General features: G+C 41.0%; 1 protein-coding gene across 2 annotated transcripts; it reads right to left on the minus strand.

The window, feature by feature from the left end:
• Positions 1-292: 292 nt before the first annotated feature.
• LOC111221066 lies at positions 293-14,049 on the minus strand. 2 transcript variants are annotated; one of them, XM_022744390.1, is made up of 10 exons: positions 13,986-14,049; positions 13,429-13,614; positions 13,213-13,300; positions 12,673-13,041; positions 12,241-12,319; positions 9,995-10,140; positions 9,452-9,499; positions 3,668-3,798; positions 1,032-1,215; positions 293-916 (listed from the first exon to the last, which is right to left on the minus strand). In XM_022744390.1, exons 2-9 carry the CDS (start codon positions 13,554-13,556, stop codon positions 1,047-1,049), a joined length of 1,158 nt encoding a protein of 385 aa, XP_022600111.1. In that variant the 5' UTR covers positions 13,557-13,614; positions 13,986-14,049; the 3' UTR covers positions 293-916; positions 1,032-1,046. The 2 variants fall into 2 exon arrangements, with proteins under 2 accessions (XP_022600111.1, XP_022600113.1); XM_022744392.1 differs by lacking the exons at positions 293-916; positions 3,668-3,798 and having other exon boundaries at positions 1,038-1,215.
• Positions 14,050-21,794: the final 7,745 nt, after the last annotated feature.

Consider the following 21,794-nt stretch of genomic DNA (forward strand, 5'->3'; position numbering starts at 1 on the left):
CACAGTTGTCATGGTCAAGTCTCTATGTTGTTTTGACACTTCCATCCAATTCTGTCAAGAAACAGTCATAGCTGTAGTGAGGATATTTGCTCCCACTGCCTCTTTCAGCACATCCTAACCTATATTTATACTGATAAATTATAGCCTATACCCTTTTAAAGTAATGCCCTTCTTTTCTTACTAATGATTGAAACATAATAATCTATTTTATAGTTTACACACATTAAAATTCCATGTTAAATATTAAAAATTAGCATGAGATATCTGGTGAGTGCATTATGTGTTTTAAACTAAACTCCATGTGTGCTCGGGTGCATCCTCACTGTCTACCATTACACCATATGCTGATATATGGCATCATCCCCGTTGCTGCTGGAAGTTTCTGTTTACTGCTGTTGAAACCTGCAACACTGAATCTTCAGCACAACATCAAACTCAAGTGAGATGGTGAATCCTCCTGAACCCAGATTATGGAAAAAGTAGATGGATGAATCATTACTATAAATACACCTCCTGCACAAGGGACAGTACGTGTAGTTAAAATCAATTTAATTTTCAATTTTACATCTTTGTTATACTTGAATAAAATTTAAAAACCTGGTTTTCAATTTTACTTCATGTCCATTAAAAATGATTATGTACAATGTATGCAAACTAAAAAGCAATTCATTTAACAAATTGGAATGAATGAAGACAATTACATGTGTCAGCACCTGTCATACTTACGCTGCACAGTTTCTTACAATGATTAAGCCATTGTTGCAATTAAATTGTGAGTTATGTGTCAACACATTGTTAATCATTACCATTACATAAATGAACACACTGTAAAACTTGGACGGCAGTAGCATCACATGGTGCCTCAAACACATCTTCAAGAAGATTTTTCATGTTCTTACAGTCACCGTCCCATTAGCTGAGGAGAGAAACAGAACACAGTTTTAATCGAGAAAAGACACCGTAATGATTCATGATCGTGACAATAAATATACATAATGGAAATCAATTTTGCCTCACCCACTGGTACTCACATTTACACTGTATATTTATGCTTCAGATTCATCATGCACCACATCAGCAGTATTCCTGAGTAGCCACTGGTTCTTGTGTTGAGCATGTCCAAAGCCCTCATCATAATTCCCTTTTCTTCTGAACAGTTGTTGGTAGTGAAATATGCAGTAGAATTCCCCATGTAAAGGTGCATAATTGTGCATGCTACAAATGAACACAATATGTCAGTTACAGTACAAATTAATAACCATATTTGATTGGAGGAAGAAAGGGTATTTTTGTGGTTATCGTAGCTGTGAGATTGATTTAGAGATCATTGGATTTACAATTTTGTAAATTTATCATGTAGATTTCATTTAATTTCATTTGGCATTGTCTATAGTTCCTTTGAAGTTCAAATTGTCTTTAAACCCAAACTTACTTTTTACTTATTATAGCACAAAAAGCACAGGTGGAACTAATGAAATTAAAGGTGCAACGTGTAAGTATTTTAGTTTAAGACATTCAAAAATTAACAAAATTTATCAACAAATTGTTGACATGTTATGTCAAAGATGTTTATATGTATACATGTATGTATACAGAGATATCTACTGAAGTTTGCATGATAACCAGCTAACCCTGGCTCGTCTCGTGATACCACTTTGTACCTCAAGAGGTGATAGTGAGGCACTGTAGTGAACGGTCTGCCCTCAGTATAACATGAGAGGATGAAGAAGTAGTGCTGTCCATAGGACAAGAAACTGAGACATGTTCAGCAGCAAAGAAAATAGTGATAGAAATAGAAGCAAAACAACAGTTAGCATTAGCATTGCTATCAACCACGGGAGACGGCCCTTGGCGAGTACAGGAATTAAGTTTGATGCTGAACTCACAATGTTTCCTCTAGGCTGGTAAGTAAACAACTGTTAATGCTAACATTGGCTATGTAGCGATATCAAATACTTACATACAGCACCTTTAATGATGGCTCTTTTCCAGCAGTTAACAGTTAACGATGTCATTGCTTATACCTGTGGTTAACAACTCAAAATCTCTCTTGTGAAAGTTGGACTGTTATTTCAATCTGTTAAATTCTCTGTAAAAAGCATGTCTTCTGGTGAATTTAATCAATCAATCAACCAATAAATTAATTAATCAGTTAAATATTTTGAGTCTGTAGTAGCTATTGGCCCAAATATAAAATGATATTTCTTGTAATTGTGTTCTTTTACAACAGCAGATGCTCTCCATGGATGGAGTGTGTCCATAACTTGTTGTTGCATTATTTAGCTCTATGTTGCTAGCCTAGCAAGTTTTACCCATCCACTCGTTGCACACCTGCTTAAGTTAACCAACTGCAAAAGTGTCAGGTCTAACCCACAGGAGTTATCTCCCAGCTGTGCTAAGCTGTCTCAAAGATGCTAACAGTAAGAAAACATCGTTTGTTTCAAAGGTCCTGCTTCAGAGAGCTTTCTTGGAAAAGTGTTTGAATATAGGACTTAAAAACAGAGTGAGGTCAGGAATGAAAAAAGTTACATATTTACTTTAATTGATTTACCATATTTTATAATGATACCTTGATGACGCATTTAAAAATATGTTAGCATTAAATATGGAATTAGGGATGTCACGAATGTCAAGGACGCATGTAGGAGTGAAGCATCTGAACTTATAGAACAGCTTTGGTAGTAACGGGACTGTGCCGAGCGTTAGGATTGGCTGGGGGTTTTAAGGAAGTAAAGGTAAACTAAAGGCACGGTCAAGTTGTGTAGACTGTTCACGTGTTGTCTGACCCGCAGTGTTTCTCAGTAAACGACTAACTGTAACTGAAAACAGGCTCTGGTATCTGACAACGAGAACCGATAGGCCTGTTTCGGTACCAAGGCAGTGCTATAATTCTGACAATATGATGTCTGCAGTAGGTACAGAAGGGTGATATAGATGATCATATGTACTCTCTATTCTTCCAGGACTGTGGAGAGCAGTATAATAACCCCCACGAGCGGTGTAGTCTGACATCAAACTCAAAAGAGAAGGAGAAGACAGGCACAGTAAACATTAACTACAACACGTGGGATGGCAGCAGCAAGTGATGCATGGTGAGTGGGTTTCAGTTATGAACATTATATTAACAACACGTGTTAAAATGTTCACGTCCTGGCATGTTACTCCGGTTGTTTGTGAATTGAGACAGCATCTGTTGCAAGGCTCCACACAAAACTTTCACAATAGCTTGTTTAGGCTCACAACATCAGCAGGCTACAGCCGTTACCGTTCAGTGTGTCAAAATATATTACTGACTTTTTAAATGAATATTTTTACACCATTTGAGGTGTGTGCATGTGCGCGTGTGCAGCAGCCTCTGTTGTTTCCTGTTTTTTGCTGAGGTGTCAAATTTGATATTCAGAGTTGTGGAATTGCATTGGTATTGGTTCAGACTCCCAAAGGTCTGACATCATGACATCCCTACATGGAATAATTGTTCTTTTCTTTATCTTTTTTTTCTCACAGTTGTTGCATAGGGGGGAGGTCAGATTGCAAACAGGTCTATCTTATATTTAGGCCAATATGAAATTTATCAGTGTGGAAGGGACAAACGAGAAATGAGTCGAATATTGAGAATCATTTATATGTATTGCAGGTGATTTTCCTGTAGTATGCTGTAATATCTCACCTTAGTTTTTTCTTGCAGTGTTTACAACAGAAGCAATTTTTGTGAAAAATGTATTTGTCTGCAGTTATTTTTTCCATTGGATAAACTGGCTTCAGACAGGCAGAGCACATCTCTTGACCAGTTGGTTGAAACTGATGAGAAAAGTTAGATTTTAAGCTTGATTAAACCAAAAAGATGTTTTTTTTTATAATAATCATCATTAATAACAACAAACACAAAGACATGAATTAAAACCAAAAATGTGTATTTAATTTCAATTATAAGTCAAAAACCGTTTTTTAAGAATATAAGCTGAAAAAAAAATCCTCAAACATAAATAATATCTCAAATCAATGACAACCTCTTACAAATAAAGAAACCAGCAATGATAAACAATGTAATTTATATCTTAGCCAATAAAATTATTTACATGACAACTTTGCCATAAAGAATATGAAAAACATTGCCCTATACAGTGACCAACTGCATCCTGACATGTGAATGATCTAAGGTTTCTGATTGATCGGCAGCCGAACTTCTGGGTATGTTGTGACCTGACATGTAGCCGGGCTGACCACTGCCTGACATGTGGATGATGTCGTTGTCTCTGGCTGAGTAGTGACAACAGTGGAGGTTTTGGATGAGTAAAACCGATTACCAAAGTTATCGGTCCGCTCATAGTTCTCTGTGACTGTTTTGGTTCCTTTAATACTGTTTCCATCACGGTCAGTCTGCACCTCAAGTACACTAAGCTCTCGTTGAGGATGAAGTGGACTGCAAGTGGATTGTTTTTGACCTCCTTTTCTGGGGTCCCTCTTTCTGTTTTGAGCAGGGCTGTTGCATGTCAGGGTCTTTGTTGTCCGGAATTTCTCCTCCGTCTTTGGGCTTTGCTGACATGTTGGACAGATTGTGGTCTCTGGTGGCGCCACATCTATTTTATCCGTCTTTCTAGCAGCTGACTGTATGGAGATGAAGGCAGGTGAAGATGTGGGACTTGCTCGTTGTTTTGCAGAGGCTACTTCATCGCTTGCACCTTGCCCAGCTTGGAGAGCTGTGTTTCCCGTTATGGTAGCACTTTCCTGTGTCTGTAGTGATTTTGTTCTGCTTGACCCGATGCTAATTTTGCTAATATTACCAGAGGATGGGGATCCTTGCGCTGCCCCTAAGGACTCTTTGAACAGGCATGATAAACCAACAATATCTGAGTCAGATTTCAATGTAGAGACAGAATAAAGAGCCTTCTTTATGGCTTCCTCTATGTCCATAAGTCTGGCCAATGTCTGCTCTTTTAGATTCATGATTTCCTCACTGGCTCTCTCAAGATCTCCAAAAACATGTGCCATTGAGGACTTACTTTCAGGGTGATCCTTCAAATGTGACTTTTCCTCTCTGTGTTCCACTTCTACCTTTTTTTGTTTCATTTTGTTGGAGCTGACAACCCAGTCAGGGACGTTCTCAAATACTCCCCTCAGAGACCTCACATCAACCTCGCTTGTGTCCTGTTCAATTTCCTCAACTCGACCGAGAATGCTCTGCAGTTCCTCCTGTTTTCGCAAGTTGTCAAAAATTTCCATGGCTGCTGTTATGTTCCCTCTCATGATCTCATCCATGTGAACTGACAGCCGCTGTCGGCGCTCGTCCTCTGTCTCGGTTCGTCCTTTTTTTCCCCTCATCTCAACTTTGCTTTCTTGTATCGTTTCTCTCTTGTGGTTGTCTTTGCTGTCAGCAGTTTGTCCACTGGTGTTTGCACCATTGTAAGATGGACCAGTTATGGTCTGTTGCGGTTTTGAATCTGCATGTGTGAAAATAGTAGAATTATTATCTCCAGATGTATCTTGTGGGTTTTTGTTGTCAGGCTGGGCAATTTTTACTCTCTTTGGCTTTACAGGGGCATTCTTCACTGAAAATGCCTTTTTACCTCCAAATTTCTGGCATGCTTCATGAAAATCTACATGACTTTCATCTGTTTCATTCATATTCTCGCTGACAGGGGTTTTTTCCAGGGGTTTTTCCGCTCTTGCTGTGGGATTTTTCTCTTCTGGACGATTAAAAGTATTCTTGTCTGTGTTATCGATTGAGCCTTGTACTTGATCTCTTATTTGAATTTTCTGAGACACCTGAATAATTTCACCTTTATGATCTGCTGAATATGGCCCTGAGTCTGCACCACTGTTCGTTTTGGGCAGGTCTTTCATATGTTCATCCTTACACGACACTGATGTTGTCAGTGGTTGAGCAACAGTTTCTTCTTTGGATTGCTTTTTCATTTCAGGTCTTATATTTTTTGTTTGGGTTGCCTCAGGATTCTTTGTGTTGGTTGATTGATTATCTCTTTGTTTTGCTTTCAGATGCTCCGGTTTAGGTGGGAGGGTGGGCTTTGGACCAACAGGTCTTTTGCTTTTCTCTGGTACAATACTTGTAGCTGGTTTATTTAGGGCTGCAGTCACCTCTTCCTTGGAGATCTCTTGTCTCAATGGCACTTGAGTTGATTTAGATTCAGTCGAAGGACAAAACTCCTCAATAATGGGGTTTTGAACAGCTGCCACATCCACATTTTGTGATCTTTCTTTGGGATTTTTGGAAGAGTTTCTATATATCATAGCTGCTTTGAAATCTCCCCTTGTGACATTAATGTTGGATCTCCCCAAGGAGTCCAAAGCTGCCTGAAGTTTACCCTGAAAAACAACTTCCTCTTCCTCTTGTTGTGCAGGTGATGTTTCTGAATTATCAACCACAGCCTCACAGTGTTTCTGGACCACATCCATGTCTTTTTGATCCTTTTTAATGCATGTCTCAGTAGTTTGCAGTTTGTTAGAATTAATGTCTGCATGGCATGTCTCTGTATTTGCATATTGGCGGTCTGATTTATATCCGGATGTGACGTTGGATGGAACTTGATCCCACCTTGGCTCAGTGCATGAGTCCACTTTTTGGTCCTCATTTTCTTGATGTGATCCTGCTTCTGTTCTTGAGTGTTTGACATCACATGCTGTAACTGAAACAACAGGTTCCTGGGAAGATTGATTCTTGATTTGTGATGAATCATACAGTGATTTGGCCTCGATTGTGGCCTGTTGGAGGCTGTGGATTGCAGTTTGGAGGTTTGAGATTTCGTCATTGTCATCTACCACCCGAACTAATTCAGCCTGGTGGACCCTGTCATCATCCCGTGTCTCAAGATGTTGAAAAGACTCTTGTGGTTCAATTGTGAAGTTACACACTTTCTCTTGTGCTTGGCCCCCACACTCCAAAAAGGTATTTTTACTTTGCCCATGGTTGAATACCCCAACGTTGCATTCTTTAGAGGACTGGCTCTTTCCAAGTGGCACAGTTTGACCTGTAAATGCATGAGAAATGGTGGTAGATTGGGCACGGTTTTTATGAATATTTTGCTTTTCTTGGTTTTGTCTTTGTTCTCCAGAGAACATGCTTTTCAGTTTCTTTACATCCACTGGTATCCACTCTGAACTTTCCTCTGATTGATCTCCTCTCAGTTCCTGATCAAGCTTTGTGCTTTGTTCAGCCACAGTTTGGCTCGGAGTGACTTCTTCTTCTTCCATTGTTGGCTCAGCCTGAAGAGTTTTCAAATATTCCAGATCTCCCTTTTCAATACAGCTCCTGAACAGTTTCACATTCCCTTTTACTGTGACTTCAGGCCTGGTTGATCCTGTGCAGGTTTGGTCTTGAGACGTTTCTAGAAGGCAGTTTATGGTTGATTCGATAATGCCTTTTCTTAGTCCTTGATTTTCTGTTTTAGTAATATCAGTTTTCTCTGTTTCTGGTTCATCATACTCCACAGCATGCCCTTGTGGAGCACTGTAACCTTTCACATCTTCCTCATCAAAATAGTTGTAGAGGGAGTAAACAATGACTTCAGCGCATTTGTTGGCATCCTCCTGAATGATCACTCCTTTCCTCAGAGAGTTATCTTGATTGAGAATATCCTCAACAAGCTGAACGACATTGGCGGTTTTGACCTCTGTGTCTTGGCTGGTAGTGAACTGACGCTGGTGCACAGGTACATTCACCACTGTGGCCTCCATAATTCCTTTACTATCCTCCTTTAAGTAAGTGATCTTAGGCTTTAGGTGGGCCCGTGGTAGCAACTGGACTATGAAGTTTTGTGCACCGCCTTCAGCCACCTCATCATATTTGATCTCAGGCCCACTCTCTGATAGTGTGAATTTAGCCCTTTTAGCAATCATTGTCTCATTCACTTCGATGATCGAGCCATCTGAATGTACAGCATTAACACGATAAAGGGTATTCAGTGTTTCCTTGATGTTCTCTACCAACGTCTCAATTTCATCCTTGTTCTGATGCCTAATTTTGTCAAATGGCATTGATTCAAACAGATAGGCTCTGTTTTTGACATTAGTTATTAGACAGTCCTCAGCAGCCCCACTGGGACTAGCTGGGATCTGGGATATTGATGCATGAACACAGGAATTTTCTCTTTCTATGTTTGTTGTGATGAACGGGTTGTTTTTGAGAAGAGCTGCACTTGTTTTAATAATTTCCTCTGATTCTTCTGCACCTGAAAGACTTGAAGGGTTGTCCTCAAAGGCTGCTTCACCAGAAAAAACCTCTTCCCCGCCAGGAAACTTACTTTGAGTGCTTTGCCCAACAACATGAACAAATGGACCTTGTTTATGGGGCCGATCTGTCAAACCAAGACTTTTGGTGCATGCGTTGCTTTTATTTTCACTGTGTAGACTTTCTTTGCTACACATTTCCAACTCGTGTTTTCGTTTTTGGACTGACCCTGTCTCATCTCCGCAAATAGAAACTTTCCCTTGCAACTTATTATCTGGATTTGACCTTGATGTTTTCAGAGACTGACTCTCAAATACCCTCCTGGTAGCATGGACATCTATTCTTATCATCTCCTCATCACACTCTCTGTTAGGTTCTGGACTAGAACCAAGGGTTTTGTCATCCTCCGCAAATTCTTTAACGCTTTCATTACATGGCCTCTGCCCTTGCTCCTCAAACACTGCTGACGTTTTACTGACATCACCTCCATCCACTGCTCCATCTGCCATGTGAATCTTGGGGGTGTAATGAGAATTTTTGTTACTCAAGGCACAGTTCTCAAATATCAAGCATCTTGAGAGGACCTCTCCCTCGTATCCAGTTTCACCAGCTGTCACCCCAGTCTCTGAGCTCAAAACCTCAGCGAGCTCCTCGTCCACAACTTCATCCAGCATCTTCAGCTCTGGGTGGGTGTGCTTCAGGAGTCTTCTCAGCTCACATTTCTGCCGCTGCTGGTATAACTCTTCTTTGGAAAGCTGGGCAGGCATGGATTGTTGCAAATGTGCACCAGAGATGTCTTCTGGTCCTGACTGATGTCCGGCTAAACGAGGAGGAGGAAGGTCATCTTTCCTTTGTTGGGAGTCTTCGGCCATCTTAGAAGAACAAAGTAATGTTCTCATCATTGAGTCCTTTGTAACAGAAACGAGCTATCCAGTGAAATTCATGCTCCAGAGTGGTCACACGTGCAACAAGAGCCATATGTTACCTTCCAAATCATGCCAGTTGATTTGCTTTCCACACACCAGGTGTCAGTGGGTTAGTTGAACTCCAAAGCAACCAGCAAATGCAACCACAATGATGGATTAAAATATATAATATGTAGAGTGAATGGCATCCAATATCTGTTTCTTTGTTTTGAAGAAAAGCAGTCATATTTTTGGGTCTTAAAATATAGAGAATATGATAATGAAGAAGATGTTTATGTTATTGCGACAATGCAAATTCAACGCACGCCATCATGCAAAAATGTCCGGTGAAATTCTACCTTACCTTGGTTAGTTTAACTCTTTTCTCAGGTTCAGATGACTGATCTTGTGCCTGGATGGAAGCAATAATTATTTCAGCTCAAGTTAACCTTTAGTAATCAATGTCTTCTTGACTGACAGAATTTGCTCACTAATCATTACATGATATAGTTTAGTGTTATGTTGTGGGATTTGTCATGTGACTGTCAAAAATAAATTCTACAACATTTACTACGTGGAAGATGTTGCCATATTGGGTGTACTGTGTTGCATTGCACTGTGGCTGCATTTGTAATATCTGCAATGCAATCTCATAATTTAATGCACAAACATAACAGAACATTATAATGCATAAGATGTAGCTGCTAAAATACATTTGTAGTTCCCCTCTTTTTGTCATGCTAGATTGTGAAAATATCATATAGCTGAGATAATGCTAATTAGGTTAGGGTTACAAACAATTCTACACATTAAAGAACAGTTTTCCTGATATGAACTCTGACTTCTACAACTTCTTCTACAACACCAAGACCATTAATGAATGAATAATGAGTAGAGAAATGTTTACCGCTCTCAAAAGACTGCGTGTTTGCTCCTGAGGTGCGGCCTTTGACAGATAGAGGGCAGACATAGCTTTGACCGAGACACACAGTTTCTCCTTGGTTTGGACGAAGGAGCTGTCTCTGAAGTCTGCAATCGACCTCCTCTTTTCATCTGCAAGGATATCAGACACGGCAGTTCTAATGTGTTAAATTAGTTTTTTTTGAATATCTGACATCCTTGTTGACAATGGTATCAAGTAAACGCTGTGATATAAATGTGCCATCGAATTTATCAGATGGCATCTGGAGTAAAGAGAAAAGTAGTTGTAATTTAGTGCAGCTTTGTTTACTGGTTAGCATTAGGTGTCAAAATAAAGCGCCGCCACAACATCGTGTGACTGAGAGAAAGGCGATTTCAACAAAATTTAAAGTGACTCATTTTAATAGCATGCAAGTGACACCTATGTTCCCATCCATGTCCCCAAACAAGTGGGTTAACAGTTATGAGTTTTGAGTCACTTGCAGTCACTCTTTCTAAGCTGATATTTAACAGCTGCCGTGTGGTCGAGTTATAAATGTACCACTTGTGTGTGGAGCGGCACAGATACCTGACTCCGCTGACACACATACTGAGAGTTAAAAGGACAGACACAGTCACCGCAGCCACAGTTGACTAAGCATAGAAAAGTAAACACATAACACGTCTTAGCATCGCTCATAAAGGCACAGATAGTAAATGAGTATTCAACCGGCAGCTGCCAGTAAAGGGAAACACGGCACACCAGAAACAGGGATTTGAGTATAAAGCAAGAAGTCTTTAGGATAAGGCTTTGGTGAAAGTTTGCCTGAACCATTTAGATCAGCCTGTAGTGATTTTGAAAGCGTCAACACTCTAGTATTTCCACATTCACATAGCGGTGAAAATTATCAGTCATAAGTGCAATTATCTGTGTCAATATATACTGTAGTTATTCAACTTTATGGCTTTAAAAGGAAGTTTTAAAGTTAGACCATGTGCAAGCCATGTGACATGCAGATAACGTTTGTAATCAGCTGACACACAGATTATTCTCCAGTTGGACTCATTCGGTCAAAATGCAGAATCTGTACTCACAGAAAATGAGCAGCCTCCAATTCCTTGCGCCCTTGCCTTTCTTCTTATTTCCCTTTAAGTGTGTGTGAATGTGTTTTGGTCTAAGTGATGTCGCTGCTGTAGGTTTGTGTCCGGTAACGCAGCCTCTGCCACTTTCAGTCGCTCCCTCTCCCCCATCTGACAGCTGACCCCTTTCACCCTCCTGCACTTATTCAGGACTTGTAGCGTGCCGGCTATTTCCGTCCTGCTCTGGAGTGGCCTGCTATGCCCGCACCAGGTTGAGTCAATCACGGCTTCTTGCAAAGTCACGGTGCTGATATTCATCTCCATTTCATCTCTTCCCTTTCATTCGCACCGTCCACAGCTTTGACCTGAGTCACAGATCCGGGAGAGACGGCTTCCCAGGGAATGTTGTCAGACACTGAATTCGGCTTAAAAGGGGGAAGCTAGACATTTCTCATATGTGCTGAATTGGATGCTTGCCTATGGAGTAATTTTTACATTTTTGCATGTTTAGCTTACCAGCTGTACACAGACTATATAAATTTGAATTAATTAATTGGAAATATACTAGTTGAACATGGCTTCTGTCTTCTAATTAGTATAATTCGAACCAAATTAAATAGTTAATTTTCCTGGGAAATTAGAGACAAAGTTTCTCGTGGAACTTTTTATTCTGTTGTGTTTGTGTTACTCTGCCAGCGTGTCTGTTAATACATGCAGAGTGTCCTTTCGCAGTAGTATCTGAATGTTTTTTAGGCCTTGACGAGGACATGATGGTGATGATCACTTGCTCTTATCAACTGGTTCTGGAAGTGTGTATGTTGAGTTCATTTGTAGATGTTTCTATTATTGTCATATGTAGTATATGACTGGGCTTTTCATTATTTGTTTTGTTAGGTTTTTGAAATTGTTAACTGTGGCTGCCATCTAATGTCACATCACCAAACATTATGAAGTTTTAATCTCAGTTCTACTGATAACTGCTCCACAGCGAGATCCTTCTTTGACTTTACAAATGCCCATCTATCATGTGCAGTTAAACTTTCAACCCTTCATTCTTTCCCCAGCTTTACCGGGCAGTAGGTAGGGGAACGATGTGATCAGGCTGGCGGGTCATCACAGAACAAACCGAGATGAATGTTTTTTTGACCTAGAAGGAAATAACGTTGTACTCACCGGCTTGAGAGGCTGCAAGTTCCTCGAAATCAATACCCCCTATTGTTTTTCTCCTCTCTCTCTGGGTCTGATTCACCACCTTGAGAGAGAAACAATGAGTAGACGTACAGTGTATCTTTCTATGTGACAGAATGCAGCCTTGATTCTGATTTTGGAAGTAAAATGATACATGATGGATTTGATTGATCAGTCAATCAACTGACTTGCGCGGAGGTTCCTTCATACACAGATTAGCACTAGATGACAACTGAATGTTGAATACAAGTCACTGATGTTTTCTGGTGCTTGTTTACATCAGTAATATTTGTAAAAACTGGAGTCCAAGTCAATATTTTCTATTGTGATCAGTTGAGAAATACAAATTTCTGTCTTCACTTATTAAACCTCGCCATAAAATTTGTCCTGTATGGTAAAACCAGTCATTTTATTTACCTTTCGGGTCACTCGATCCTCTTTTGCATCAGTTTCCTTTACCGGCGCATCAGCTGGAGGTTTTGTCTGGTCCTCTGCAGACCTCTTCACCTCCTCGCTCTCCCCATTCATCACTGGCCTGAAGTCTGCCGCCTTGTAAGGCGACGTGAAGTCTGCAGCTCTGAAGCCGCTCCTCACCTTGTCTTGTGCGCTAGCCTTTGACTCGAACAGAGCCTTCAGGGCCCCTATGGAGCCGGCGCTGCTGTGAAGGCTCCCCATCGACTTACTGCGCTTTAAGCCGGTTTCGGCTCGAGACCCTTCCCTCTCGTCATTTCTCCTCATCAGAGACACCAGACGAGTCTCTTTAACCTCCACAAGAGATGGTGATATCTGATACACAGTGATACACAGAAGAAAAACAAAAAACAAACATGTTTTCCTGCAGCTGCATTGATAACCCCCCCCCCCCACACACACACACACACACACACACACACATGCTTTGTTTGTGAATTGTGCAAACAGCTAAAAAAAAAAAATATATATATATATATATCTTACCTCTTTCAACACTTGCTTTGGCATCACTTCACCATTCTTGACCGGGGTTGATCGAATCGATGCGCTCACTTCCGCTGTAGTTTGATACCTGTTATGCACACAACAGCCATGTTATATTAATAATCCACCAGCGTTCGAGTGCTGCACGTAGAAGCTTGCAGAGAGTGTGGTCAGCTGTCGCCACACACTTAGGAAGAGATGATGTTTTCTTTTCACCTTGCGACTAGTAAGGACACAGATGCTTTCTTGTCCCACAGTCCTGCCTCCGTCCAGGTGGGCTTGTCACATGACGAGGCGACGCTCTTCAGTGACTGGGTGCGCCGCAGGTTACTCTTCCATTCCATGGCAAAGTGGCAAATCGCGTCACGGGCAGAGCAGAGTGTTTGCAAATAACTGTATGACCTAAAAACACATGGCGAATAATCGATGACGTTATCTCCGTTATTGCAACACATTGGATCTGCAGGCTCTGGGTGACATATTCTATTTATTCCTTAAGCCCAGCAATGAATCGCCCCCCACCCCACCCATCGCCTCAACACCAATAGTGAACATTTTATCTACTCATAAAGCTAAACGTTTTCCCATTAACTCCATAGAAATCCAAGGTTATAACATCAATAATGCAGAGCTGGGAACGAGTGAGATATAGCAATGTACAGTGATTTGGAAGATGTTATACAATTTAACAGCAATGCAAAAGTAATAACTAGACATCATTTATATTCTGTGTGAATGAGGGGAAAGAAAGAGTTTTTAAACTGAATAGTTACCTCACAGATGTCAGTCAGCGTCTGCTCTCGTGTGACGATCAGAAGCAGATCTGCAGCATCACAAGACTTGCACAAGATATGAGCAAAGTCCTTTTTCTTCCTCATTACCACAGACTGTAAAGTGATTTAGGAATATGTCGAGAGTAGCAAACAGACACTGCAAACACTGGTTAGTAATACAGACTTTAATCTGAAACACTGGTGTTGTCAGTTCAGAAAACATTTATCCAATATTGGGCATCTTTAGTACTTATTGTGTGTTTTGGCCTCTACACGAGTTTTCAGGAGATGCCTCGGTGTTTGACGTCAGGTTAAACCTCCAAAGCTCAGATGTAATTACTCGATCTTTGGGCAGCAACAGACCATGCATTAAGATGAAATGAGATTAACTTTATTGATCCTGAGGGGAAGTTGGGTCATTACAGCAGCAGAGTGTGGAACGTAGACAAAGAACAACAAATGGAAAATGAGGAGAATTACCTGTTGCGTTGAGGGTGTTTTGCGTGGGCTGAGTTTTGACAGATACTGATTAACAGAGGTTGTCAGGTTACACATTGACAATGCAGCATAAAAAAAACACATGAACACAAAATTACATTTACAGTGTAAATGCTGAATGTGCATTGCTGTATTTTTTATCTGTAGCATTTCAAAAGAAAAATGCTTCAGTTATTTTAGAGAACTGTGTCGATGAAAGGCGTAATTCATTTCTAAATGTTGGTTAATAATCACATGTAACTAGATTATACACTGCAGTATGCATCACAAAAAAAGTTTAAATCTAGCACCAAGTTATTGTTGAAAAGATGTGTTATGCACGAGGTTGTAATGCCAAAATTTCTTCCTAGCACTTCACACAGAACCATGTGGGTGCGTCAACTGGAACAGGTTTACATTATAAATGTTGCTCATCCTTGCTTCAGTACAAAACAGCATCCATACAGAGGCCCTAGTGATTCAGTGTGTCCAGTACGGTGGATGCAGCAACATCACCACTATCAGTTTTGTGCACTTTTCTCATCATTGCTACCAAACAAACAAAGAAAATGACTTTAATGACACACTTTAATGGAAATGTTGAAAACTGCTTGATGGCAGAAATTTGAAGATAAAAAGTGTTGTGATCAGCGCAGCCCTCTGTTAAGCCTGTGCCTGTGTTTGGATGCCTTATTATCAAAATAACCTGAAAAATAATTTGTTTTTTACTGTTCTTTTTAAAGGTTTTAAGTTCTTAAATTAGATTTCAACTGGCAGGGGTTAAGTAGTCCTAGAAAACCTGCTGAGAACAAGTGTTGTAGATGTTCGTCTCCACCCAGGAATTCCAAGACTTCCTGACCCTCAGGGGGTCAAGAAGTAAGAACAGGAGGAAGCTCTGCTCCCGCGTGATCTCGCTGACGACACCGACACCGACCCCGAGCAGACTTCCCCTGACACACACTGCAACAGAACTGCAGTCATCGGAGAAATGTATAGGCCACGAGAGTAAACTGTAAAACGCAACTTCCATGTTTGTTAGAAGTAAACACACCGTACTCGTCACATTATTGCATGGTTTAATCATAGTGAATATGTTTTGTTTTGTTTTTTTTCTTATGTGAAATTACATTTTTGATTATAAGAATTCAAATAAGATGTGAAATCAATTTGCTTAAAGCTCTTTAAACTGTTGTGGACATAGAAGAAACTAAGTCAATGTATGGACACATGCAGATACAGCACAGAAGTTACATGTGCTTAAAGCTGCATTAATTGAGCTTTCTGGCCACTTGGGGGCAGTGGAACATGCTCAAAATTGACACTATTGCCTTACAATGTTGTTATTTAGTATTTCTATTCTGTTAAACACAATACTTTTATTAGTATTTACCAGCATTCAGTGCTACTTTTTAAAATGTATTTTTTTCTCAACTGCATAAAGGCTGTAGTCCCAAGTTAGCAGTCACTAGTTATTTTAGATTTTAAGACATTAAGCTTTTACTTTCAAACATGAGATAAGATCATAAAATATTAAAAACAGTATAATAAGTGGTTAGAGCGAATGCCACCACAACCAGCTAAAACATTAATAGCATTACAATATTTAAAGGAGCCTTTCTTCATGAGGACTCATTTTACTCGTGATGCTTGAGTTCAGTTTACTTTTATTTTGAATGCATGCACTTTTACTTGCGCCGGAGTATTTTTACATTGTGGTATTTGTGTTTTTACGCAATCTGAACACATCTTTGTCGTGCCTGTTATCTGGGTTTCCCTCCATTTCACACACTTGTAAAAATGCAGCAGAGGGTTTGAGACAATGACGGCTTTTGTCAGTGCACACAATTCATATTCACTCACTTTAGTCATGCTTTCTGTTAATCAGTCTTCAGACAAAGAAAGAGCAACAGCAGCAGCACACACCCCTGGGGCAAAAAATGAGAGATTCAGCCTGGCTGTCTCTCCACCCCCCCACCCCCTTCTCCATGCCCCTCCTTTGACTACAACCCTCATCCCTCCCTTCAAAACCCCACTCCTGTCTCTGTCTCAGAGGCACTGGAGAGATGAAAGGGAATATGCAATGCGCCGCCTTTGACTGTGAACTGTGCAGTGTTATTAGGGGAAGTTTACTGGCCTTGTCTGCGTTTTAAACACACTTGCTTACACCAGCCAGCTGTAAACAAGGAGGATCTGTGGCCGGGTGTGAAGGGGGGGGGGGCTCAAATACCTGAAGAAAACACTGCGTGGCTGAGGAAGGCGCAGATTCACTCGCGGACACATCTGGACTGTCCTCCCTGTGTCTTCAGTGTGACTACCTTTTCTTGAATGAACGAAAATAACTACGAGAGCAGATTGGCCTTTCATATTGTTCTTGCCTGACATTATCAGGGAGTCCAGTAGGGGGCGGTAAAGACCGTTAAAACACAATGCTCTGTATTGTCTTACCCACATTTGGGCTATGTGGGAAACTTTACAGTGGGGCTATTCAAGGCCAAACTAGGTTATTTCAGTGCACCAAAATAAAATGTACAGCGGTGAGCACAGAGACCAGATAGTTGAGCAAGATATGGTCATTTCTGTGACGCACACGTTAGCATATTTTACCACAGATAGCGATATCAATTCATACTCATCATGTATTAGAGAAATATTCTGTTATCACAAAGTGTTAAACTTCTGTTACCTCACTTAACCCTGCTGCAGTCAAATATTTTTATTTATTTATTTATTTATTTTTTTAAGTCTTCATTTGTACAGCATCCTGTGCGCATCACAGGAAGGGCAATCTGAGGTCTGCAGTGCTTTACAGAGCCTGTGAGACTGGTTGGATGTCCTGCTTTCGCATGCGACACATGCGAACGCGCCTCACTCGGCCAGCCGTCATGAGTCTACTTCAGATGGATAATATGCGTGCATCACAACACACAGGGCAGGCAGAGTGTGTGTGACTCAGCAGTGGTGTGTGTGTGTGTGTGTGTGCATATGATTCATGCTGCTGCTACTAGTGATACTGCCCAACATGTAATTGAAGTAATCTGCTTGGTGTTCATTCAGAGCCTTTTCAGAAAAACAGGCTTGTCATTTGTGAATGTGGGAAAAAACACATGTTTATCTTTTTTCTTTTTTTTTTTATTCAAAATGTTTTGATATTTATTAAATACTTTTCATTCTCTAGCTTTCAAATACTGTTAGTTATCGGGTTCTGTTAGCAGAGCTGGGCTTAAGTAATTATTCACATTATTTTTGGCACATCCAGTAATATCTTATTTTATTTATCAGTCATCTCCTGGCCAGCTTGCTTTGATGCCAAGATGAATTAGTTTGAAATGTTCCATCTGTAGTTTAGATCTTGGTCTTCTTTTCAGCATCAGACCACCCCTGGTGCAAGGGAGGTAGCATACTTAATACTTACTTTTACTGTTTGCTTTGATAATAATATGAGCCCTAACTAATTTGCTCTCTGATGGTCAAGCTTCACTGCTATTTAACTTTGATAGTTTTTACATTTAAAGAAGTGTCAGGCCGTAAAGTCTCATATCTCCCTCTCTCTGCTGTATGTACAGCTACAGACTGCCTCAATATCAAACATATTCATTAAATAAACAACGCGTTTTTAAATAGGATTAGGAATACTAAGACTTCTGATGAGCGTCAGTGCTGTAGATGATCAGATTCTTCAGCATCCTGGACGTCATATACCACACATGACTAGTTATTAGTGAGTATGTCAGCTCTATCTCAATATGCGCTCTCGTGCGTTCATCTGTTCTTCATGACGTGTTTGACGTAAGAGCAAATGTTCGGTGCGTGGATCCAAAACAGAAGCGCGCAGAGAACAGATGAAGGCTGCGGAAGTGTTGTGCCAAACGACAAAATCTGGACGACCCACTGAATGATGATGAGACAGAGACGAAGAAACAACGCTGCAAGACTTGTTTTCCTAATGACACGCCACTTCTTACAGGACGTAGTGCTGCCGGCCTTTAATGAATGAAACCACCTGCGGGTCTTTGTATATTGTGTGACTTCTAAGCCACACGATGTCTTCAATATCTTCTTTATCTGCAAGAAAACAGAACAAGAAGACAGGAGAATAGTCCACACATGAGTACATTTTGTTTGTTACTATGTGTGAAGGACTGATGATGATATTGTAGTACCTGACAGTGAGGTTCCAACCTCGGTTTTTGACTTTAACACTTGTCAAAACCATCACACATCAAGAGGCGTCAAGTGAAAGAAACATCATAAAGCAGGACCAGTGTGTTTGAGCCTTATGTAAAGGTACATACTGTAAATGATCAATGTCAAGAAAAGACTAGCAACAGTGGCAGAAGTAAGTGGTGTTTATGATAATTATGAAAAGAACTTTGTCACTTTTTCTTTATCAGCAGAGAAGATGTGAATATCAGCTCAATCTCCCAAAACCAAATTTTACTTCTTGTTTTCACTCAGTTGTTTTAGCGCCGTTATTATTTCTTTAGATTCACATAAATTAGCATATTTAAGGTGATTAGTGAGACATCTGGATGGTACTGCAGTTTGCCTTTTATCTTAGTCCTTAGCAAACACAGTTTCTCATGTTTTGAGTCCACATTTGAGGATATGTTTGAGATCCTCATCACATCTTTGTGAATCCCTCCGCTCCTGATCGCTACTGGCTGGTTCTTCATTCTTCCCCTTAGCAGGGAAAAGTGAGGAGGAGGAGGAGGAGGAGGAGGAGGAAGAGGACCAAGAGGAGGAAGAATGAAAAGAGCAAGATAAAGTTGCATAAATTTATCCTTTAGCTGAGTCACAAATCAAAGACGCAACTGAAATGAAGCCAAACGCTTAGAAAGAAATCACTTTATGTAGAGAGACGGCTCGGTGCTGATCTATGGTTGCTGAGCTTACAGTGCATTTTACATTTAGATTTAATTAACTCTTATTGAGGATAACAGAAGAGTATAAAAAGCTTAAGTTCTTTGATCACCAAATCACAAGAAAGCAACAGCAGGAATCAAAACAAACCCTGTTAATATTCCTGTGTCCACAGAGAAATAACACAAGAAAAATATGTTATTGTTCTGTTGTTGGAAAAAACTAGATTGTTTGGCTGTTTTTCTAGCCCATATTTGATTATAATTAGGTGTAGCAGCTCACCCAGGCTGCATCATGTTTTGGAGAACAGTGAAGGAAAGAGAACACAACTAAAGCAGAGTTTTACCAAAGCATTTCTCATTTCATTTGCGCTCAGTGTGTGATGGAAGGATCTAAGTGGGAATCTATGTGTCATTAGGAAAGTGTATTCTTTCCAGTACTGAGAAGAAGAAAAAAAAAAAAAAAAAGTTCAGGAACACACTGTCAGCTTCTCCTAACACATGGGTATGATTTGTTGGAACAGTCGTCCCCTCCCTCTTTCCTACGAGGAACATGAGAAGTTGTGAGAAGCAGTACATTGTGTGTGTGTGTGTGTGTGTAGTCTCTGTCCCTGTGTCCTGCATGTTTTTTTTTTTCTTTCTGCAGGTGTGTGTGTGTATGTATGTGTGTGTACAGTGTGTTGTGCCTGAGGGGGAACGTGCTTTGGTACAGCTGAGTGGGAGTGACTGTGACCTAACCCGTCCCCTTTTCGTCCATATGAAGCTGCACAAAGCCCCGCCTATCTCATTGTGGCCATGCACAGGCGGTGGCGAGCCTTGCCTGCATGTGTTTGTGTGTTAGTGAGAGTGCACGTTTCACACGTGTGACCACCGTGGAGGCGGCCGGAGCTCTAAGCTGCTTTGCGAGGCTTAGGAGGGCAGCCGCTCTCTGGCTACTCAAAGGGCTGTGTTTGCTACATGCCTAGAGGGGGTGACGGCATAGCTGAGCACTGGAGCGCGGTGCCCAGGGTTTCACATAACAATGCTGGGTCAGGGGCAACACACAGAGGCGCTGCATTGAACTGTACATGGTCACAAACACAGCTCTTGTTCAACAGTCACAGAAGCAGTATTAATCAGTCAATGAAACTGAAAGTATTTATCTTTCTTTGACCGTTTAACCGAGAAAGAGCTGCTTTTTATTAATGAGAAATATCTTTGTAAGTGCACGCAATTAATGTGATGTATTTTAGTGATTTGCATTCATTTAAATATCCTTTTGCTGCATTCGGTGCTCAGAACTAATAAAAAGCTTAAGTGTGAGTGCACGGGGAAAGCAGGTTCACCTCTGCACTGGCACAGTTCCTCAACTCACTTTGGTCAAGGATGATTAATTGTGGTGCTGATGAACTGTTGACTCACTCACGCACACACACACACGCACACGCACGCATTCAGCGTACCCATCTGCGGAGAGAGAGAGAGCGCGTCATGCAGGACTTAATGTTCGCTGCCGTTGATATCGAACACACCACAAGCACACACTCTCCCTCCCTCTCGATTCAGTCCATGTCGAGAGCTGGAATATCAGGTTTCCTGTCTGTGTGCATAGTTTGTACTCACAGCTTCACCTTTGTTCCTACTCTGTCAGCACACAGCAGCACTGCATCAGGGCTCTCTCTCTCTCTCTCTCTCTCTCTCTCTCTGCCGCTCTCTAAGAACACACAAAGCAAACCACTTGCAAACTCTGTCACCAGTGGATTTCGGGTTGCCAGGAGATAATTATCACAGGGAGTTAAAACAGCCTTTGCATGCATTTGGATAATTGGTAGCATATGAGCAACAATGAATCCTAAAAGTGTCTAATGAGAGTCTCTTGGTCAGTGCTGCCATGTTTTTGCCAGCCGGAGTATTTTCTCTCTTTCTTTCTTTCTTTTTTTTTTTTTTTTGTGCTTTGTGCTTTGTGTGTGGTTCATTCATGGTTTCATTCTGTAAAAATGTACGATTGTTGTTTCTACACATTCCCCTCTGCTGTGGAACCCCAGATGACCCTGCTGTGGCGCCAGTAGAGGCTGGGCCCTGCAAAGGAGGAAGAGGAGGAGGAGGAGGAGGGAAGGGGAGGAGGGCGCAGAGGGAATGAAGTGAAGTATATGAGGATATTAGCGTAAATTTATGAAGCACGGGTGGTGGGGGAAAAAAAAAAGATGACAAGCGCATAATACTGCAGCGTAGTCACATGCAGCACGAGAGAGGGAAGAGAGTTTGATTCTCTGCAGTTGCTGGGGAATGAATCGCTCCTCTGTATACGCTCGCCTTTATCTAATAAGCCAGTCCTGAAGTTGTTTAATGCTTGCAAGTAATCAGCTGCACCGGGAAAGAGGTCTGTGGTTTGACTCCGGGCCCCCGTGGAGCTGTGCCTTTTTTGAAATGTGATCCTGTGTGCGAGACGTCATACAGTGCAGCTCCTGGAATGTCCTGTGTAGAGACGGTACAA

This window comes from Seriola dumerili, unplaced genomic scaffold (assembly GCF_002260705.1).
Source record: "Seriola dumerili isolate Sdu_G_001 unplaced genomic scaffold, Sdu_1.0 BDQW01000079.1, whole genome shotgun sequence".
NCBI classification, from domain to species: Eukaryota; Metazoa; Chordata; class Actinopteri; order Carangiformes; family Carangidae; genus Seriola; species Seriola dumerili.